This window comes from Galeopterus variegatus, unplaced genomic scaffold, assembly GCF_000696425.1.
Source record: "Galeopterus variegatus unplaced genomic scaffold, G_variegatus-3.0.2 Scaffold845, whole genome shotgun sequence".
Taxonomy (NCBI): Eukaryota; Metazoa; Chordata; class Mammalia; order Dermoptera; family Cynocephalidae; genus Galeopterus; species Galeopterus variegatus.
The window spans coordinates 528,305-546,315 of NW_007726956.1; the positions used below are offsets into that span (position 1 = coordinate 528,305).

Sequence of the window (18,011 nt, forward strand, 5' to 3'; positions counted from 1 at the left end):
TGAGAGGGCAGGCCGAGTGCCTCACTGGGAAAACGAGCCTGATGGACTGGATGCTTCGAAAGGAGGACGTGTCCAAGTTCCATAGTACTAAAGCAGGCTCCCGTGGGCGGCTGGCTCTCGGCAGTCCCGGGCTGTTTTGGTGCGTTATGTGCAAAACTGGTGCTGCACCATCTCTGAAGAAAAGTCCCTCCTGTGATATGCATTCCTTATTGACAGAAGGTGATTTCCAAAGTCCATGTATCCCCACATCAGGGCTGGACTGCCTGCTACCGTTACTTCCCCTAATAACACTCCTTTAGCTAACAACCAGGCCCCCCCCCCCTTTTGTATTGCCATCGGCATCCACTTGTGCACCCAGAGAAGGCTGGGCTCCTGAGCATGGGCCGAAGGGAGGCCAGAGCAGCCTCATGAATGGCTTCCTGCTCCCAGGGCCAGAAGGGGTAAAAAAGAAGGCAACATGAGGTTAAGGCCTGTGCATAGTCTGGAAGGTCCTTAGCAGCAGCTTCTCTGAAAACATGCGCTCTGCCCCTGTGGAAAGGGAGCAGAAAAGTGGTGCCTGTTGACTTCCCTTCCTCCCCTGGTGGCCTGAGTGCAGGCACAAAGCTAGAAGACAGGCAGTCTTGGGGATGTGGTCAGCGTGCAAGCATTGATATCCTCACTGTGGGCCGCCCGGTGCAGGGATGGCTCAGAAGCACTCCGGTTGATTTTCGGTAGAGAATGTTGGAGCAGCTCAATGGAAGACAGGATCTGAAACAAGGCCACAGAATGGTCTGATTGGCTGGGGCTTGTTTCCTCAGGAGCAGCTGTCAATAGGGTCCAAAGACAGGCTGTCCCCTACCTCCCCCAACATATTGTGGAGGACACGAGTCCCCTCCCTACAAACAAAACAAAGCACTTGCCACCTTTATTTTTACTGTTAGGAACTTCTGCGTTAACTAATCCAGTTCCAGCACACTTGAGCTAAGTCTTCTTACCTGGGGAAAAAGAGGCCTCTCCTCCTTAACTTTTTTCACACAGTCAGCTACCAGCCTCTTCATTGCCTTGGGACAATTCTTGTATAGCTTACTAAGATCTGGGGAGGCATACCCTCGACCCACCATAAAGATGATCTAAAGGAAAGAAAACAGCTGAGCGAATGGACCGAAAACAGAAAGTAACCCTCCTGCTGCTTAGATAGGCAGGAGGCCCAGGGGCTCCCACGAGTTAGGCCTTAAGTGCCAGCACAGACTTACCTGATCTCGGTTGTTGATGTGGGAATAAGGAAGCTCCCCCGTCATCAGCTCGTATAGTACAATGCCATAGGAGTAGACATCAGACTGGAAGCTGAATGGGTTGTTATCCTGCATTCGGATCACCTCTGGGGCCTACAGGACAAAGTATGTTCATTGCCATGTGATGGGCCCCAACAGACATCCAGGGGCCAGGCTATAGAAAGTCTTTTCCTCAGCCCCCAGGTAGCTCTTCCCCAAAGGACTCTTGGGCACTGGCTAAAGCCAGCTAAGGAACCCTGGTCTCTGACCAGGACCCAGCCCTTCCCACCCAGCTTGCTAACTCCTATCAACGTAAGCTTCAGAATGGCTCTGATCTCCACTTTCCTTTAGGAAATCCACATTTGCCCCAGGCTGACACTAGAGGTTATTTGGACTTTGGGGAAATGTATAGAAGTGCTTTACATTTGCATGTAGAGCTCCAGGACATTCCTTTGGGCCTGTACTGGGGACTGCTAGTGGGAGCCCAGATTCCTCACCATCCACAGGACAGAGCCAGTGGGTTGTTCAACCTGCTGAGAACCACTCCAGCGTGACTTTACTGTTGCCAAACCAAAATCTCCAATTTTCACTGTGAGGCCTTCATGGAGAAATATATCTCAGTGCTTGTTAAGGACTCTGGTTTCAAACGAATGGTCAAGTTAATTTTTAAAAACTTCCCAAAGTTCTTTATAATGAAGTAATCTCTCTACCTCCCTAGCCTTCTCTGTCAGTCCCAGCCTTCTCTGCAATGAATTTGCTAAGGTTTCTAAAGTTTTTAAAAGTGCTTCTGAAATGCCCCTTCTTTCAGGAGGCAGGCAGGGACACAGCCAAAAAAAAAAAAAAAAAAAAACCAAAATTTTTCCCCGGTTAAAAAAAAAAAAAAAAAAAAAAAAGAAGAGAAAAGGCCCAATAACAAAAATCAGAAATGAAAAGGGAGACATTACAACCAATACCATAGAAATATGAAAAATCATTACAGACTATTATAAACAACTGTATGACAACAAATATGAGAACCTGCTGGCCTTGTGACCTTCCCACATAATACAGGTGTGGTAAACCCCAAGGCTAAGAGCAGAGGCTGCCTTCCAGCACTCCCAGAGGGCCAAACAGGGACTGCCGATTGCTACAATTGTTTCTGCCTGCATTCTGTCTTCAACCAACCAACTGAAACATGAGTAGTTAACAACATAGCAAATCCTTCACTGAGTGCTGAATGCTGTCATAAGAAATTTCTCACTAGGACTACAGATTCCGAACCAAAGTCAGCTCACTTCTGGGTAAAGAAGTCAGGCAATTTAAGTCCAACTTGTTCCTGGTCACGTGGCTGGTGACCAGGAATTTACACCTCCTTGTATCTGTGGTGTCTGCTTTCACGATATAATGTTTGGCTGCCCAAAAAACCCATCAATGAAAGGTGCTCCATGACTGAAACCCAAAATAGGCCACGTCCCATAATTCAACTCAACACAACTATCATGCCTCTTGCTGACCAAGAAGCAAGGTTCAGCTGTAATGCCACATTCCTTTCAAAGGGAAAGGGAAAAGGCTGAGGGAGAGAGGCAAATTTAAAATTGTTATATTTTGTTCCTTATAGCATGAAAAATACCTTTATTCACTCTCTTTTCTATAAAAACACAGTAAGTGTTTGGGGTGGGGGGTTGTTCCCAAGAGTGACCTCTAAGGAAACCACTTCTGTACATTCAAGAAAGACAATTTTAGGTAGCAATTTTGGAAATCTTGCAACATTTGACTTGTAGTACATACTCTGTCCACAAACTAGAAATAAACATAAAAGACAAAAGCCCATTCCCCCCAGATTAAATTTAATAATAAACAGTGGCGTGGGCCGGCCGGTGGCGCACTGGTACAGTGCGCCGCTTGGGAGCACGGAGGCGTTCCCGCCGAGGGTTTGGATCCCACATACAGACCGGTTCCCGCTCACTGGCTGAGCGAGGTGCGGGTGCAACACTGAGGGCTGCGATCCCATTGCCGGTCCAGTCCGGTACGGGCGCAACACTGAGGGTTGCGATCCGTTGCCAGACACGAAAAAAGACAAAAAGGAAAAAAATAATAATAATAATAATAAACAGTGGTAATAAAACTAGTAGTACTGGGCCTGTTTCAAGCTTAACCCAAACATGTATCTCAACTCCAGTGGAAATCTTTCCAAATCACTTTTGCTGAGATAAACTCAAGGAAGGAAGGAACCTTCCCCAGACATGGCTCTTATTACATGAGGCAGAAACTGCTGAAGGACATGCTAATCCTCAGGTGTACCTTAGAATTCTGTTTTCAACTAACTTTCGGACTTTTTTTTTTTTAAAAGATGACCGGTAAGGGGATCTTAACCCTTGGCTTGGTGTTGTCAGCACCACGCTCAGCCAGTGAGCAAACCGGCCATCCCTATATAGGGATCCGAACCCGTGGCCTTGGTGTTATCAGCACCGCACTCTCCTGAGTGAGCCACGGGCTGGCCCCTTCGGATTTTTGTTTCTTCCTGTCTTTTGCCTTTTTCCCTAAAAAGATTATCACCTGGCATCGAGAACCACTTGTGATAAAAGAGGTCCCTTCTGTTTCCCTAAATTTAGAACTGAGCCGTCAAACATATCTCAACCACCAAAGGATACTGTTGGATTTCATGTCTCTGTGGATGATGTTCTTTGCATGTAAATAGCTGTGAAGGGAAAAGAAATCTATTAAAAACCAGTTTGAGGGACATGGGTAGAAAGCAGTTTCAAACTACAGCTAGGAAGAAAATAAAGCCCCCTGAAGGCCTGGCTTCTGGTGAGGTATTACATATAAGGACTGGTCAGCCTATGCTGGTTCAGCTGGTCCCCGTTACTCCTTACCTGAAGGTGAGGCCACAGCACAAAGGTGCTGACACTTCTTTAAGCATCAATTTTACTCAGAAGTAATTCTGACAATCCAAATGTCCATCAACTGATGAATGAATAACATGGTATGTCCATACAGTGGAATATTATTGAGCCACAGGGAGGAATAAAGTACTGACACATGCTACAATACGATTAACCTTGAAAGCATTATGGAAAGTAAAAGAAGGCAGGCACAAGAAGACCACATCTTAAATATTTGTATATTACATATACGATTCCATTCATATGAAATGTACAAAATAGGCAATATCCATAAGGAGAAGAAGTAGATTGTCAGGGGCTGCTGGGGGGTGGGAAGGTATGGTGGGGAGACTGCTAGCTGACACAGGTTTCTTTCTGGAATGATGAAATGTTCTGAAATCAGACAGTGGTGATGAATGCACAACTGTGAACATACTAGAAAACCACTGAGTTGCATACTTTAAAAGGATAAATTTTATGGTATGTGAATCATATCAATAAATATTTTCTAAAAAGTAATTCTACTTATTTCTTAAAATAGAATGCAACTTCCATATGAATTGTAAATATAGAACATGGGAAGTTATGTAGCACTTGTAAGCACAGCTCTAGCTTAGCAGGAGGTATAAGGAATTCCTGCTCCCTACCATAAGAGGCACTTCAGAAGAAAAGTTTGAGAAGCACTGCCCTCAGCTAGCCAGGAAAGGAACATGCACATACCAACATATGCACCCCTTTCACTGAGGAATGTGTCAGGCAGAGACCCAGAAGGGCAGTATTTAATGGAGGAACTATGGATGACCTTTAAGCCTTCTCTAAAAGGAAAATAAATTATCCAAGAAGTGACATCTGATCAAACACTTGTGTGGAACACATTTGTGGATGGGCCATGCCTCAGACATCTGAGCAGAGGGTACTGCCATGACTGCCCAAGCAGAACATACCTGCCCCCACAGGGTGGCAGCTGGAGCCTGAATCTGAGCCCCAAGGGGACATGCTCACTTGGGTGGGGAACCTGAACTTCTCATTCCTGACAACTGATCCCCTCCAGCCCAGCCCAGAGGCTTGTTTTCAGCTTTGCAAAGATACCACACATAATCACTTAATGGACTAGAAGGCTTTTCCTGATCCTGGTTCCAACTTAGGGACAAGTTGATGCTTGGGCCCCAGAGAGAGTCATCAGGCCATCTACTCACTCCATTCCCTGAGCCGTCTGCCGGGCAATGTCAATTAACTGGAACATCTGAAACTTGGTCTCCTGGACATGCAGGTGTTTGTAGAGGCTGCTGCCCTCGCACCACTGGGTCACAATCGCCAGGTTGTCTTTTGTCATGTACCCCATAAAGAGCAGGATGTTCACGTGCCGTGTTTTGCTGTGGGGGGAGAAGAGAGAAAATGCTCAGGGAAGTCTCCTTTGTTTTCCCACGCACACTGAATTCCATGTATTCTTGACACCACCCAAGCTCTAGCCTGGAGGGGCTAATAATCCAGATGGCGTTCTGAGCAAACAGAGGAGCCAGCCAGCAGTCTGCCTGGTACTGGCCCTGTTTACAGAGAGGGCATTCTCTTTCATCAGTGTACACTCAGGACTCCCCCCATGGAGGTCACAGGACCCCTCATCTGTAGAGTCCACAATTAACTCAACTTATTCTTATAAGTCTAAATAGTGACTCAAAGATGTGAAAGCTGAAGATTTTGAAGTCCAGAATAAAGCAACTTGGGTATACAATGGGTTACTGGAAATAAAGGTAAAAGGATCTATTTTCTCCCTACCTCAAGCCAAGAACCAGAGATAGGACCTGGGCTATTGAATTTAATGTGCTCAGAAGAGGGTATTCTCATGAAAAGAGGCTCTTCTAAAGGCCTGACAACTACATAACTGGAAGGAAACATCCTTTCAGTCCTAAGGAAGGAGCATCCCCCCACAGGAACTCCACAGTGCACACTAACTAGCCACCAATCCCAGCCGCCTGCAACCCACATACTCCACAGATCTTGTACTCCTCCTCCACATCCCCAGCCCTGCCACTCTGGTGGTACTGGCAGGCCAACTTTTTACTCACCGCAGGACAGCCACCTCATTCCTGAAGGCCTGGAACTGCTCTGGAGTTGGGTCGACAACCTTTAGAATCTTTACTGCAACATCTCCTGCAAATTAGTTTGTAGTCAGTGCAATCAGTTGAGTGATCTTATTTTTCTTTTTTTCTTAAAAGATGACCGGTAAGGGGATCTTAACCCTTGACCTGTTGTTGTCAGCACCACACTCTCCCAAGTGAGCTAACCGGCCATCCCTATATAAGGATCCAAACCCGTGGACTTGGTGTTATCAGCACCACAGTCTCCCAAGTGAGCCACAGGCCGGCCCCTTTTATTTTTCAAATATCCTAGTTTGGGGCAACATACAGTAAATCACTTATTCAAAGAATCTCATGCCTCCACGGATGGAACAAATCTGCAAATTCCTAAATAATTCAACTGGCTGAAAAAAGTTAATCAGGTTAGCTGCTATCCTTATCCACCCCACAGGCCTTCAGCAGGCTTAGTTTAAACTGTTTGCATCAAACCTGGCAGCCCCAGAGGTTAGGCCGTATGTGATGGTGGGTCAACGATATTGGTCTGTCGGGATGAAATCAGCACTAGGATGCAAATGGCCCAGCATTCCCCATTTATGTGTAAATAACCCAAGGATTCAGTCTGTTAGGGTTAATGAGCAAACATCACAGGAAAACATATTTCAACTCGCATAAAGAATGATTTTCTACTGGTAGGAACTGTCTGGAGCTAGAATGAGCTCCCTCCCCATGAATCTGGTTTTCAAGCAAAGGCTGGCCAAGCCTTCCAAAGGTCACAATCAAGACTCCATTTCATCCAAAATAATACTCAAAGTCAAATCTTTATAGACCCCTAACAACACCCCACCCCCTCCCTCCCTTCTATCTGTCTCTTCCCCTTGCTCACTCTACTGAAACCATTCAGATCTCCTTGAGTCCTTTGAACAGGCAGCTGTTGCTGTGTCCCCAGACATCTGCACTACCCCTCAAGCCTCCACACAAATGGCACTTTCTTGGCAGACTCCTCCCTGATCAATCTACTAAAATTTGTGAACTGGGCTTGCCACTCCATACCGGCTTTCCTTCATATTTCTCCTTAGCACTTACAACATACTATAGACTTTACTTTTCTTGTTTATTGTCCCTACCAGAATATAATAAAAAATTTAATCTGTTTTGTTCACTGCTTCATTTCCTAGCCACCAAAAGAATGCTTGGTGTTTAAAACAAAAATGTTCAGGAAACACTGGATGAACAAATGAATGAATTCTGAGATGAAACTGTCAGCTAGGCAAGTTATGAACTGATGTGTCCATTTGAGACTCTGGAGTGGAAGAGGGAACTTAGCCTCTGGTAGGGAATACTGAGAACTTAGTTGCTTATAGTACTGGCACTGGTCAAGAAATGTTTCTGGCAGGGGAATTCAGGACTCAGTGCCCAGCCTAAGATCCCCAGGCCTTGCCTGGCACCAAGTCTATAGAATTAGGGATAGGAGGGATGGGCCCAAAATAAAGGCAGCTCTCCAACCTGGCCCCAGCAATCTTCGGGCATTCCCATGTCCACCTTTCCAGCACACAATGCAACAGGCGTTCAGTAAACTGCTTACTGCTCATCCCTCTCTCCTTTTGAACCCATTTCTCAGACAAGTACAAAATTGTATAGTAACACCTTACATATTCCCTCTGGAATTAACCAAATACTCTTGTAGCTGGCAATCTTACAACCTTTAAAGGATAGTACTTATTAATCTTAGCAAGTAATATAAATGACAAAAGTAAATAAATGGCTAGGTAACATTTTATGGAAGGTAGCTCAGGAAGTAGTTATTACACATCAAACCAGAACTACTTACTTTCCCTTAATAACAAAGTCAGAGGCAAATATAGTACAGAAGAGTTAAGACACCTTCCTATTGGTTATCATGTTTTTAATAAGATATTAAGTTGATACCTCATTCATCAACCACTGAAGGAAGAAGAAGGTCTATTATCACTTGGTGAATTTGGAATATTTTTGCCTTTTAAAACATCAAGTCATTTTCCTGCTTTAACCATTTGGGATTAACTGAACTTATTATATACATCCCTCCTTTCTAAAACAGAACAGAAATGGGCCGGCCCGGTGGCGCACTGCTGCAGTGCGCCGCTTAGGAGCGCGGCGGCGCTCCCGCCGAGGGTTTGGATCCCACATACAGACCGGTTCCCGCTCACTGGCTGAGCAAGGTGCGGGCACAGCACCGAGGTTTGCGATCCCGTTGCCGGTCCCGGTCCGGTACGGGCGCGACACTGAGGGTTGCGATCCGTTGCCGGACACGAAAAAAGACAAAAAAGGAAAAAAAAAAACAGAACAGAATGAACACCACTCCTTCCTATTGACTGTGCCACAGTTATAAACCCCAGTTGCTGCCCTCAGTTAGGGGGGGCTCTCCAGATGTAGGTTACACCAAGGCTGTTCCTCTCAGGTGTGCAGACTGCTTGAGGGGTTTTCTGCTTTCTGTGCTATCAGTGATTATTCCTGCTGGCATCATTCCGAAGGCCTCTGACAGTGACTTTATCCCTTTAATGCACTGTTTGTAATTAGCAGAGGCTGGCGAATCAGACTCCAAACTTAGGCTCTAAAGGAGATTCTAAGCTTGGGCTTGAGCAGCTCTCCTTTACATAAATATGTCAGCTTTAGTTATGGATCTGAGGCTTCTACCTTGGTTGCTTTGAGACCATTCTACTTAATTCCATGGCTACTGGGCCAAGTTCAAAATGCATAGTGCAAAACACTCAATCTAGGAAATATGGTTTTCTTGACCTCTCATTTTTGTTCATTCACAGACTATGACTTGCTTTCTGAAAGGATGGCATAAAACTCCACTGCTCCTTGCTCCTCTGACTTTTGAGGCTCCCTTAGAAAAACTTACAATCTCAAAAACACTAGACATGTTATCAACATTCTATTCCTAGTCTTTTTGGAAGTAACACTGTAACAAATACATCTCTTTATCATAGTCTAAAAGCTCACACAATACAAAAAAAAGGCTGGCCGGCTAGTTTAGCTGGCTCACTTCACAAAGGTCCAAGAACTAAGTGTGTGTGCACTCCCTGTTTGACAGAAACACCCACAACTAACCCCATAGTAGAGCAAAGAAAAGCTATTTCAGGAGGTTTCTGGCTTTCTTATATGTCCAATTGTTCGACCGTGGGCAAGTTAGCCCCTTTCTCAGGACCCCAGTTTTCTTGCATGCAAAATCTCAAGGTCCTTTCCAGTTTTAAGTTCCTAGAACCAATGCTCCCCCCAGAGCAGCAGACTCTTGCTCATTTAAGGAGCTTCAAAGCATGGCCCATGTGCAGACTGTATTTAATCAGTTTATAAGGAGAAGCACCCCTGACATTTGACTAAAGGGCTCAAGTCTTGTCCATTAATTTCTAATTATCCTGGGAACTTTTATCATACCAATTAAAGCACCATGAGTCTAAAAAGAATACTGTGAAATTTCACAGAGATATCATCAAACTCTATCTTCAGATGGAAACAAGTATCCACAGGAGAGTTCTGCTGCGAGCCAAGGAGCACACTCAGTCTCACCCCCCTCTTGGTCCTCTCTGGACTGAAACTTGACTTCACCAAAACCTTGCAGTCAAGGGAGGGCCCCACACTTACCATGCCACTTGCCCTTATAAACAGTTCCAAAGGAGCCTGACCCAATCCGAGTGGACAGCATCACTTCACTGGCTTCTATTTCCCAGTAATAGCTTGAATCTCTCTGTCCACGAGGCCTCTGAAACAAGGAGAGATCATTAATATACTCTATGGAATGTTAACAGGCTGCTGATTAACAAGGACATCAAAGAACGGATCAACGCACCCCTATCTGTTCCCATATCTTTTAAAGATAGACATGTTAACCATTAATTCCAATTTTTGTCTTTTGAAAAAATACCATTTTAGTTGTGGCAAACTAGCAAGTTATCCAATGCAAGCACACCAAAAATGGCACTGACAGTTCTAATCTCCTTCATTAAACATATTATAGTCCTCTCCCAAAATAAATTAAAAGCATTCTAATTTCCAACTAGGTTTTTCTTACTGCACCCTAATCAGCAAGAGGTACTACTAGCCACACTCACAATTTTGTTTTTCTCCTGGGTCCCGGATCCTGGTGCCCGTTCTCTTTGTGCTGGCACAGGGGTTTTGGGCTGTGACCAGCCTGTTGGGCTCAGATTGTTGGGGCTGCTGGACAGGGCTGAAGGTGAGGCTTAATAGATAAGACAAACAGAATCCATACATGGATAAGCCAACAGAAGATACACGGCATAAAAAGAAAAAGTCCATTACTATTTGCTAAATGACTATGGAAAAGTACCTGATTCACTGTGACTTCGAATTGCATCCTGAAACAGAAAAGGAAAACTGGTCAACTTGTACACCAGAAAGATTTTCTCTGGGGGAGGGAAAAGAGAGGAGGAGGATTTGCATGAACAATGTGCATTATAAAACCTCTAAAACACATAAAGTCTAATTGTAAACTTTAATCAACTCTCCTTGATTAAATTCACCAAACACTGATGGCTAATATCTCCAAGATTGGTTTTTCATTAAACATTAGAAGAATTTGTATTAATTTTTCATATACAATGAAAACTACATTCTTTTTCTCAGAAGAAAACAATGTTTACAACAAACACTCTTTTAAGGAAGGCTAACAAAGTTATTATCAGCCGAGATTTTTCCAAAGATTGGGGAACTTGCTTCACTGAGGCTCGAAAAAAATTGGGGGATTCGGTGGCAAACTCACTCTTACTCCATTAGGAGTTAAAATAAATTGACCAGAGGTTGAATGTGACAAGGGTAAGCACTGTGACTACACTGGGAAGACCATAAATCCTAGTCTAAAACCTACACTCTACATGTAAGAAACACATCTGAACAGGAAAACAGATTTGGCCAGGGTCACAGAGCCAGTAGGTGGCAGAAACCATCATACACAGATCTCAAATCTCAGCCCTCAGCTCTTTCACCACAAAAGATTTTCCAATACAGTTATTAGAAACTGTTTGGGAAAGAGTTTAAATCATAAAGGCCTCTATGAATCCTAAATCCTAATTTTAAAAATCTTCATTTGGAGTAGAATTTATAACAGAATAATACAAAACCACTTGGCTCCATTTCCTCAAAAAGAATATTTTTTTCGAACTCATACTCTGTTTTCTTTGTGTAACTACAGTATAGACAAGATACTTTTTACTAGAATGCTCCCACTCAGTGACATCCTTACAACATAAAAAGAATCATAAACCAAGCTGCTCCTCCTCTACCACCCAATCCCCACTTTGGCAGCCCCATCCAACATCTTCAGAGTTTATCAATAAAGTCAAGCTTAGTTCTGATTCCTGAACCTGTCCAGTCTTTGGTATCACCTGGAGAAGTGTTTAAGAATACAGACTCCGCTCAAACACACACACACTAGGATTGATTAAGTATGTCTGGGAGGGTAGGTAAGAAGCTCAGGAGTGTGTGTGTATGTGTGTATGTGTGTGTGTATTTTTGGCAGGTGGCCTATATGGGCATCCAAACCCTTGACCTTGGTGTTATAACACCGTGCTATAACCAACTAAGCTAACTAGCCAGCCCCAGGACTTTGTATATTTTTAAGTGTGGGAGGATAACTGCCAGGTGGGCAAACATTGGCCAAAAATAACCTGGATTTCAATAGACTATTCAGCAGCTGTACCTTCAATATCCAACTGATCTGTTCTTTGTTTTTAGTGAAAGCATAGCACAATGTATTTTGATTAACCAGAATTATATTTCCACGTACTAGGATTTTTTTCCTTATGTCATAGCAATTTTCTTCCTTGTATCCATTTTATACCTCATATTTTATTTTGTGATAATTTTTACAGTTGGATTGATTTATCTTAGAAGGAATTTTTCTATCGTCCTGGAATCTAAATATCAGTTAAAGAGAACTGCAAATGGCCTAAATAAAGCAACAATGCCCACTTTTAAAATGCTGAGTCATACGTGATTTTTAAAAAATAACAGAAACCAAAATTTAACTAGTGCTAGTTATTTTACAATAAAAATTCAAGATTTTTCACTTTTAATTTTCCCTAACTATCAGTGTTTGTTAACACAGAAATAAATCATATAATAGAAAAGTAACTGATATATGATTGTATTATTATCAAGACTAATCATAACAAAACAGAAATAATAATATTCTAGCTTACAAATGACCTTCTCACAATAGTGGCAAGTGACTTGAAGTCTGAGTGAGATAAACTCTCTGTGAGGTTTTTCAAAGAACAATTCATGATGCAGAAAGAGCACAGTGATCACTGATGAGCTTTTAATAAAGGATTTTCCAGGGTATATAAACCAAACTGACACATTTGGTTTCTAAGGTATAAATAGAATACTGACACTGGGAACACCAACTAACTAAGTCTAACATTAGTCTTTGGTTGGAAATGACTTTTTCTTTTTTTTTTTTTTTTTTTAATGCCCTTGGCCTCAAAACCTAATGAGTAATTTACTTCACCTACTAGCAATATCATGTATTTTTTTTAGTCCCAAATACTCTACTGCCAAAAAAAGAAAACATGGAAACAAATCTGACAAGAAATATAAATTTAACTTAGCAATTGTTTCATTTTTGATAGTCTACTGTCTGATACTCTTAGCAATCCTGTTAACCAGAAAGCAAAGGCATGAAGAAAAATACCTACTCTTCCCCTCAAACAAAATCGTCTGGACCACGCCCTGGGAGAAGCATTCAGGCTGTTATTCTAGTCCAAAGCAATGAGAAATAAAAAAGAATAAAGAACAAAGGAAGTATTTTAGGTGTATTCAGTTGTTATTAAAGATGAACAAGAAAGCAAACCAAACAGAACATACCAAAAGCCAAGAAAAGAAAAAGCAGTTTGAAAACACTAGCTTTGGGCTTCTACATCTCCCTAAATACCTGCTTATGAAAATCCTAGGACTCCGCCCTTTTATTTCTAAATAAAATCACTGAAAAGTCTTCTAGAGAGACTGTAGTCTTCCATCACTATTATTTTCTTTCCCACACAAAAATAAAACTACTCTTTTGGCATTTTATATACTAGCTCATTGTAATCCTATTCAAATCTGACGTGGAAAGGATGACTTCACATGTTAACATTTCTTCAAGAAGATTTAGTTCTCCACTTGAATGATATACCAACCGGATTATTTAGACAGTCTAAAAACATTATGAATAAAAAAAAAATTTTAAGTCCAGGGATCTGAGAAAGTGCTGCAACATTCCTGATCAGGTTTGAAACCAAACCTCTCTGACAGACAATCAACCACCACATTAATTGACTGGTGCTCATCACTACCCCCAAGGGGCCCTATTACCTCAATCATCCTGCTGTCCACAGGCAGGGTGGTGCTGACCATGTGGACATTAGGTGTAGAAGTCGACCTCTGCCTCTGGGAGAGGGAACCTTCGGAGGAAGGGCTGGAGGTGTTGAACGTGAAGGCATGGGGTGTGGAATATCTGTGCTGGGAACTAGGCCAGGAGGAAAAAGAAAATTCCATGATTGGCATTCAGGCCTCCCACTGGTAAAGTCTTTCAACTACCAACTTCATTCAGATATTTATAGAGGCAAACTCTACTTGTACAACCTTTGACAAAATGTTTTATTCTTTCAATATGCACCATTTAAAAATTCTCTTCTGTTCTCTTTTGCCTTTGCATGCAAATTTCTGAAAAGGAAATAATATATGTGCTTAGAATTCACATGAAAAAGAGAATACATTATAAGTTTTCTTTTTTTTAATAAATCATCTCTACAGAATACTCCAAATTCTTTTTTTTTTATAAAGATGATCAGTTAAGGGGATCTTAACCCTTGGCATAGTGTTGTCAGCAGCACGCTCAGCCAGTGAGCTAACCGGCCATCCCTACATAGGATCCGAACATGTGGCCTTGGTTTTATCAGCACCGCACTCTCCCGAGTGAGCCACGGGCCGGCCCTAGAATACTCCAAATTTTTACAGCATCAGTGGGAAAGAATAGATTAAGATTTGCCAACCACACCACCACCTAGTAAATTAATTGGAACTTGCTCTGTTTAATTTAGAGACTAAATTAGAGAACTTTAAGGAAGATTTTAAACAGATGGTTAGACCTGCTGAGCATGTCTGCAAAAAGGCCAGGATTTTACCACTGCACATCCTTTCCCCTCTACAACCAGTACACAGAGTAAATTAATGTGAACTCAATTTCCAGACTCCAATGCCTATCTGTGATATTAACCACTGGCTTCTTTTCAGCCAACACCATATTCTCCCACCAACCAAACAGGGAACACACATTAAGAACTATAACATCATAGGGCCGGCCTGTGGGCTCACTTGGGAGAGTGTGGTGCTGATAACACCAAGGTGAAGGGTTCACATCCCTATATAGGGATGGCCAGTTAGCTCATTTGGGAGAGCATGGTACTGACAACACCAAGTCAAGGGTTAAGGACACCTTAAAAAAAAAAAAAACTATAACATTTTCAGGGGCTAACCAATTAGCTTAGTTGGTTAGAGCGTGGTACTGATAACACCAAGGTCCAGGGTTCAATCCCTGTACCAGCCACCCACAAAATAAAGACTAAAAAGAGGTATAACATTTTCATTATTTGTTCTAAAGATCAGTTTGAGCTTTGTTCAGATTCAGGTACTACCTGTGTATGAATTCAAGAAATAAAAGGCTAGTTTTTCCAAAGGAAATTGTTCTACCGCCTTGAAAAATTGCCTTCCCATGTAGTTCTCTGTTTATGCCTTCAGAGGCCTGGTTTCCTCTAATCTTTGGAGGAAAGTAGTTTTTTGGTCAGACTTACTTTTCAAATTATCAAGAAAGGGGCTGGCCAGTGAGCTCACTTGGGAGAAAGTGGTACTGGTAATGCCAAGGTCACGGGGTTGGATCCCCATATGGGCTAGTCGCCCCACCCCCCAAATTATCAAGAAAAATAAATTATACACAAATATTTATCCAGACATCATTCGAATACAAATTCCTTGTTCTGAAATATGCTGCTTTTAACAATTTTCATGGTAGTTTTACAAGGGCCATTAAGTGTTATCTGATTACATACACATTAAAGTCAGATATTTTAGAGAAAAATGTAGATTTTATTTTAGGTTCCAAATTCATATGCAACACTGAGCAAGACGTGAACTCAACAAATCTCTGAATTTAAAGCTGGAAAACAGAGCAAAGACAAGTTATATGCAAATTCATGGGCACATTAGAAAGAATATTTATACTGAAAATCTAATTCAATTTTTTTTTTTTCTTTTTGTCTTTTTTCGTGACCGGCAACGGATCGCAACCCTCAGTGTCGTGCCCGTACCGGACCGGGACCGGCAACGGGATCGCAACCCTCGGTGTTGCATCTGCACCTCGCTCAGCCAGTGAGCGGCCGGTCTGTATGTGGGATCCGAACCCTCGGCGGGAGCATCGCTGCGCTCCCAAGCGGCGCACTGTAGCAGTGCGCCACCGGGCCGGCCCCGTAATTCAATTTTTTTTTAAAGACAGCAGTCTATTAGGTATCATGGTTTTAGCAATGCAAGGCCATAATAAGCATTTCAAAAATGAGGGTTTTATTTTCACTAAGTTACTGTACTCAGTTTTGGGACCCTTTCCATTGAGGCTCAACTCATTACATACTAGAGGGCAGAATCTCAAGCTCTTTACCATGTAATGAAATATTAAGAGATATGCTAAGATAACAGAAGGAACTGTGGTCAAAGTCACTTTCCAGAATATAAGAGCTTATTAAGGGCCATAAAGAGAAACTTCTACATCTTGCTGGAACACCACTATCAAGTTCCACAGGAGCAGCAAGGGGGTTTACACAGAGAGAAAGGAGGGATTGCAAAGGAACTCTTGTCTTTTGTGTTCGGGTTTCCAACCTCTACCCACTTGTACATAACTTTCCAAAAGAAAAGATATAGGTAAAAAATTACCTAACAGGCATTCGGGAAACAGACTCTCGCATCCGACGCACTGTCAAAGAAGGTAGTGCTGGGACTCCACTATCACCAATAGTTGAATTTGGAAACAATCTAAATGAAATCAGGGAAAGACTGGTTTACAGACTTGCAGTAATTTCACAGAGAAAATCAGCCTGCTTTGCATTGCAAACTCAGTTACCCCAACTGAATTTTCACCAGGTGCATTTTCCTCCACCATTTTACCTGGAGTAAAGGAACCACCAATCCAAATGACTGGTCTGAATAATTATAAAATGTGAATAATACTGACCTGCCAATGAACATACATGGGTAAGAGTGCATTTCTAGAAAATATTGGTCCAATGTCCAGCTGTATCAAACTAATGGTTTTTAAAGCTGCAGTAGGGCATTTTATAACCTATAGCACATACAGCTTTTCTGAAAACATTCTGTCTTAGAAACACATAGATGAAAAGACTAAACTATAAAGAATAAATCATATTCAGCACCTTCTGGTCCTCTTATTTCTTATCATAAATAAGAGAAAAAGTGAGATTACCATTAATTGGGCACCTTCTTTCCATGAGTTTGGGCCCTTATGCTTAGCAATTTCACCAGCTGCTATCTCAGCTAATCCTCACAAGAACACTGAAAGGGAGGTAATGCCCCCTTTTTTCAGATGAGTGAACTGAAGCTCAGAAGTGGTTACAACTAGTTTAATAACACTGAGATTTTGACACATGTCCATTGGACTCCAAAGCTTGTGCCATTTATGCTACTCAAGCTCTCTTTACAAAATCAACATATGACTACCATGAAAGAAAAAAGATGTTCCCAAATGATAACATTCCCTTGGTTTTCCTAATACCATCAAAAAAGGATAAGACTTCGACTTTTCATATTCCTGTTAATAGTTTTTAAAAGGCACTCTGAAATGTGCACTTTTAATTTAAACTTTAAATTACTTAATAAAAGTAAATATTTTGTAAATGTGAAATATCTTTTGGCAACTGGTTTGTCTCCTAATGGAAACAAGAGTCTTTCATCAAGATTTTACATTCAAACCATTTTAAGTCCAAATAACGTTTTTTCCAGTTTGAGAAGGAAATAGCACCAATCCAACATCAAAGGCCTGTTCAGCATATTCAACAAAATACACAGTAGTGTCTACTAGCAACCCTTTCAGTTTTCATACCCTTTTGTTCTTTTCCTCACTGAATAACTGTAAGTCAATTTCTATTTGACAGATAATAGGTCCTACCTGCTTATTCTGGAGAGTTGTAATGCCACATGAAATCTAGTTAGTTTCAGACTATCATGTTTCTAAAGTCGATATGGATCACAACAATTCATTTAACAAGTCTAAAACCCAGACTTGTCATCAAACGTGTTTATACTCCCTACCCCTACATCTTTGAAAAAAACAATGCCTTACAGGAGTTGTCTGATATTACTCCAGTCCACACACATAGTAGGTACTTTGGTGCTACAGTGCTCATGAAATTTGTAGCCACAAGTCTGACATCGAAATCCATTTAGCAGAAACTTTTGACAGATGTCACAGAAGGCAAGCTTCAAGAACGTCTTCCGAGCCTACGACAATAAGAACACAGGTGTAGATTATGCTAAATAAATGAAATAAGACAAAAAACCAAAAAGATATACGCTGAGTAAATGAAAGATGGCCCCAAGAGTTTTTATAACATGAAGAATAATACTTCCGGGCCGGCCCAGTGGCGCACTGGATAAGTGCGCCGCTTGGGAAGTGCGGCGGCGCTCCCACCCGAGGGTTCGGATCCCACATACAGACCGGTTCCCGCTCGCTGGCTGAGCGAGGCGCGGGAGCAACACCGAGGGTTGCAATCCCGTTGCCGGTCCCC

At 42.2% G+C, this 18,011-nt stretch overlaps 1 protein-coding gene across 2 annotated transcripts in view; it reads right to left on the reverse strand.

Moving 5' to 3' along the window:
• Positions 1-78: 78 nt before the first annotated feature.
• RAF1 (Raf-1 proto-oncogene, serine/threonine kinase) overlaps positions 79-18,011 on the reverse strand; it is an 88,675-nt gene continuing 70,742 nt past the window's right edge. For both annotated transcript variants that reach the window (XM_008572880.1, XM_008572879.1), the window contains exons 5-17: positions 17,567-17,724; positions 16,144-16,242; positions 13,537-13,690; positions 10,514-10,541; positions 10,278-10,405; positions 9,811-9,928; positions 6,175-6,259; positions 5,308-5,484; positions 3,881-3,927; positions 1,748-1,866; positions 1,233-1,364; positions 975-1,109; positions 79-747 (exon numbers count right to left, since the gene is read on the reverse strand). In XM_008572880.1, the coding sequence (XP_008571102.1) occupies positions 604-747; positions 975-1,109; positions 1,233-1,364; positions 1,748-1,866; positions 3,881-3,927; positions 5,308-5,484; positions 6,175-6,259; positions 9,811-9,928; positions 10,278-10,405; positions 10,514-10,541; positions 13,537-13,690; positions 16,144-16,242; positions 17,567-17,724 (1,524 nt within the window). In that variant the 3' untranslated portion in view covers positions 79-603. The remainder of the gene's footprint in view (positions 748-974; positions 1,110-1,232; positions 1,365-1,747; positions 1,867-3,880; positions 3,928-5,307; positions 5,485-6,174; positions 6,260-9,810; positions 9,929-10,277; positions 10,406-10,513; positions 10,542-13,536; positions 13,691-16,143; positions 16,243-17,566; positions 17,725-18,011) is intronic.